This window comes from Galeopterus variegatus, unplaced genomic scaffold, assembly GCF_000696425.1.
Source record: "Galeopterus variegatus unplaced genomic scaffold, G_variegatus-3.0.2 Scaffold5550, whole genome shotgun sequence".
Classification (NCBI taxonomy): Eukaryota; Metazoa; Chordata; class Mammalia; order Dermoptera; family Cynocephalidae; genus Galeopterus; species Galeopterus variegatus.
The window spans coordinates 123,997-127,787 of record NW_007731661.1 but is presented as its reverse complement, the minus strand read 5'-3'; the positions used below and the strand labels follow the sequence as shown (position 1 = coordinate 127,787).

Below are 3,791 nucleotides of genomic sequence, written 5' to 3'. Positions count from 1 at the left end.
CGGGCTATCACCACAAGTCGTCTCTGAGCAGGCAGAGGCGGGTCCATAACTGGTTAGGCTCGGGCCAGGCAGCAGCTTCAGGGTCCCCCTCCTTCAAGTCCTCACAGGAGGCTGAAATCCTGGGGAGGGGCTTGCCTGTCCACCCACTGACGCTGGGTCCCCACCTCAGCCCACTGCTCAGTCCACCGCCCTGTGGCTCCTCTGGCCGAGGCGGGTATTTACTGAGGTGGGAGGCGGCCTGCAGAAGGAAGAGAGGAGGGTGAGGGAGGAAGGGAGAGGCGGGTGAAGGGGAGGCAGCCATGAGATGGGCCAGGAGAAGGGAGTGAGAGGGTGAAGGGAGAGGAGGGAAGGCGGCAGGGGCCCCCCAACTGCTGCACAGGGCACCTCCCTCCTGCCCTTCTGTGGGGCCTCCTACGGGCTCTGGGTAAAGGAAACACACTGTCCCCGGCTCTCCTGTATCCCTGGGGTTCCTCCTTCGCCCTCAGCACCCAGGCCAGCAGGGAGGAGCCTCCACGATGTCTGGGGCTCTAGCCTAATGATAACTGTCTTTGGGGCTGCACCCTGGGGCCTGTGGCCACAGTCTGGCCTCCTGCCCACCCTCCCTCACTCTGGCTCACTCCTGGGTGATCTCACAGCCCCAGCCAGCCAGCCCCAGGATGGCTGGGACACTGGGGGTGCCTGGCACCTGCAGGCTCAGGAAAGCTGGTACTAGGTCACTGCTGCCCTTACCCTGCCTAGCCTGGGAGGCCCTTGTGGCCACTGGAAGCCACCCCCCAGGGGCCTTTCTTGTCTGAGATTAAGACCTGCATCCTGCCCCTGCCCCCGAGGAAACTGAGGCAGACACTTCTCGCCCAGGCTCTGCCGTGGATGAATCAGGCTGGGGACAGGGCCAGATTCCTGTCTGTCCACCAGCTACTCTCCAGAAGGAGGCAGGCTGGCTTCAATCCTTGAGGATGGCCCGCTGAGTAGGTGGCATGGCATGGCTCCTTGGGCAGCTCTGGCTGCGGGGCTCCTGATGTGGGCAGTGGAGGGGCTTCGGGGGATCTGTCAGCGGGGTAACAACCAAGCCCAGTTCACGGTCACGCGTCCCTGGGGTGTGTGAGTGTGTGTGTGTGGTGTGTGAGTGTGTGTGGTGTGTGAGTGTGTGTGGTGTGTGAGTGTGTGTGGTGTGTGAGTGTGTATTCTGGTGTGTGGTCATGCTGTGTGCATGTATGACTGTGTGTGAGGAGAGGGTTGAGGCCAGGCCCCTAGTAATGGCCCTGCTTGGACCCCCGCTCCCTTCTGGGGCAGCACAGAGGAGGCTGGCTGCACCAGGAAGGGCCTCTCGCACCCAAGCTGTGTGACTGAGAAAGGGACATGGAGGCTTGTAGCCGGTCAGAGCCGTGTTCCATGTTAAGTGTGGGCAGCGACGAGTCCAGGGCTGGGTTGGGTGTGAAGTTCTGTGGGCTTCAGAGGGGCAGGTGGGGCGTGTGTTAGTCGAGGTGGGCTTGTGGGTCTGGGGACTGACTCTTGGGGACCCTGGGGCTGTGGCGGGCCTGCCCCGGGGGCTTCTGTGAGCATTCCTGGTGCTTGGGAGGCCACGTCGCAGCACACGTGCGTAGATGTCCATGGGTGGTGGAGAGGGTGCTTGGGTGTGACCGTGTGGACTGGGGTCGAGTGTGACTATGAGGTGGAAGGGTGTGTGAGTGTGCGCACCTGCGTGTGCCTGCGTGAGCATGCGTGTGTGTGAGCACATGACCCTCTCTGTGGGGCCAAGGGCGACTCAGGAGTGGTGACAGCTCGGCTTTGTCTGGAGCTGCCATCTTCAAGGGGGAGACATAATCGGATTTGGGGCCCTAATCCTCCCTGACCCTCTCCAGGCACTTCCTCTCTGGCGGCTGCCCTGAGCCATCTGTGCTCCTGAGCCCAGGCCTCCGCCCCGTGCCCGCCTCGGCCCGTCCCACCTCCTGCAGCCCCTGGCTTCCTGTGGCATCCCTCTCAGGCTCCTGAGTCCCCGCCTCAGGATGCAGGAACCCCCGGCAGACTCCGGCCTCATCCTCCCTTAGGAAACGGCCCACCCTCTGCTCGGCCCACACCTGGGAGCCCTCCCCCACCCTCTTTCCCATTGTCCACCCCATGTAATCTGTCCACAATTCCTATCAGCACCACCCGTCCTCATCTTGGATCCTTCTGCCACTTTTATTGCCACTTGGGTCCAAGTCACTGCCCCCTGTCCCCTGAACCATTGCATCGGCTCCTGACCTCTCCCTGCAGCCACTCCTGGATCCATCCTTCACTCACAGCCAGAGTGCCAACCAGATGGTTCCCCTCCCCCTTAATCAGAACCTTCCACAGATTCCCATTGTCCCCCAAATCACACCCTCACCGGGGCCGCTGGGCAGCAAGCTTGCTCCCATCCAGGCTCCGTCCCTGCCTCTACTCTTGGGCTGTTCTTTCTGACCTCCCTGCCAGCCCTTCTCATCCCTAAGTTGTCCCCGAAGGCCACCTCCTCCCAGAGGCCTACCCCACCCCCGCTCCTGCTCTCTCCTGTTCCTGCTGACGATCTCATTTATTTATTTACTCCTCTAGTCTCGGGGTCCCTACTGGACGGTTGGCCCCAGAGGGCAGGAAACTTGTCTGTCTTGTCCGAGGCTGCACCCCTGGCATCCAGAACAGAGCTTGGCTGCAGTAAATAGCTGCTGAGTGAATGAGTGCTGGGGCAGGAGAGCAGCGAGGCACGTGGTGTGCCCAGGGCCGTGAGTTGAGTGACAGAGCTTGCCCTTGAACCCAGGACATCCAGCTCTCAATGTGAGCTGCAAGGCGGCTCTTCACTGACATGTCCGGTGTTTACTCTCTGGAACCATCACCGCTCTGGGGACCTGAGAACACCTCTTCTTCCTGGAGCCAGGTGCATGTGGGGGGTGAGGGTCAGCCTCATGTCCAGGCCCGACAATGACTTCTGTCCAACACTGTGGATTTTCAACTTCCTGTGTAATCGGCTGCCCATTGAGGGCTACCTGGGGGCACAGAGACAAGCCCGCAAGTGTAGAGAGATGCATCAAGCCCCACTCTGAGCTGGGCACTGTGCTGCCTGACGGACCGGCTCAGAGTGGCACAGCCCTGTGCCTCGTGCCTCCTCAGGGGGCTGTAGCTGAGCTGGGAGGCAGCACCGATGCCCTTAAAACACGAGGTCCTCTGAGACAGTGGCCTGAGGAGCCAGAGCCTGGCCGAGGGAAAGGAGGGCTGCGGGCAAGGGTGGGACGCAGATGGGAAGGGCCTGCACGGAGGGGTGGGGAGCTGGATGCTGGGGGCACGATGGAGGAGACACAAAGTTGTGAGTTCCAACTTGGGTTTCACCAGCTGCCAATCCTGAGAGTTTAGGGAAGTTACTCAGCCTCTTGGCGCCTTGGTTCTCCCATTTATGTTTGGGGTACAAATCGTTCCCACCTCTGAGGGCTCTTTGAGGTTTAAGTGTGATCATTTCTGTAAAGATCGTAAACAGGGTGGGGCACTTGGCACGCACACAATAGTGCTGGCTGTTGTAGTTGTCATTAGGAAGGAAGGGACCCCCGGTATGCTGCGGAAAGGGGTGGATGCGGGACATAGGTGGGCCCCCCACAGACCCTGCCCAGAGGCAGGGCAGGCTAGTGATCAAAATCCAGGTTCCAATCCCAGTTCTCCCACTGCCCCCAGGCCATGTGGCCTTGGTGCCACAACCTAACACTTTTGGGCCCTGGTTTCTGTCTTAGTCTGTTTTGTGCTGCTATCATTGAATACCCGAGACTGGGTCATTTATAAAGAACAGAGATTTA

At 60.5% G+C, this 3,791-nt stretch overlaps 1 protein-coding gene across 1 annotated transcript in view; it reads left to right on the top strand.

Moving 5' to 3' along the window:
- The first annotated feature begins 2,915 nt into the window (after window positions 1–2,915).
- The window catches only part of DUSP2 (dual specificity phosphatase 2), a 10,272-nt gene continuing 9,396 nt past the window's right edge, over window positions 2,916–3,791 (top strand). The window contains exon 1 of the mRNA XM_008589609.1: window positions 2,916–3,018. Coding sequence (XP_008587831.1) covers window positions 2,916–3,018 — 103 coding nt within the window. The remainder of the gene's footprint in view (window positions 3,019–3,791) is intronic.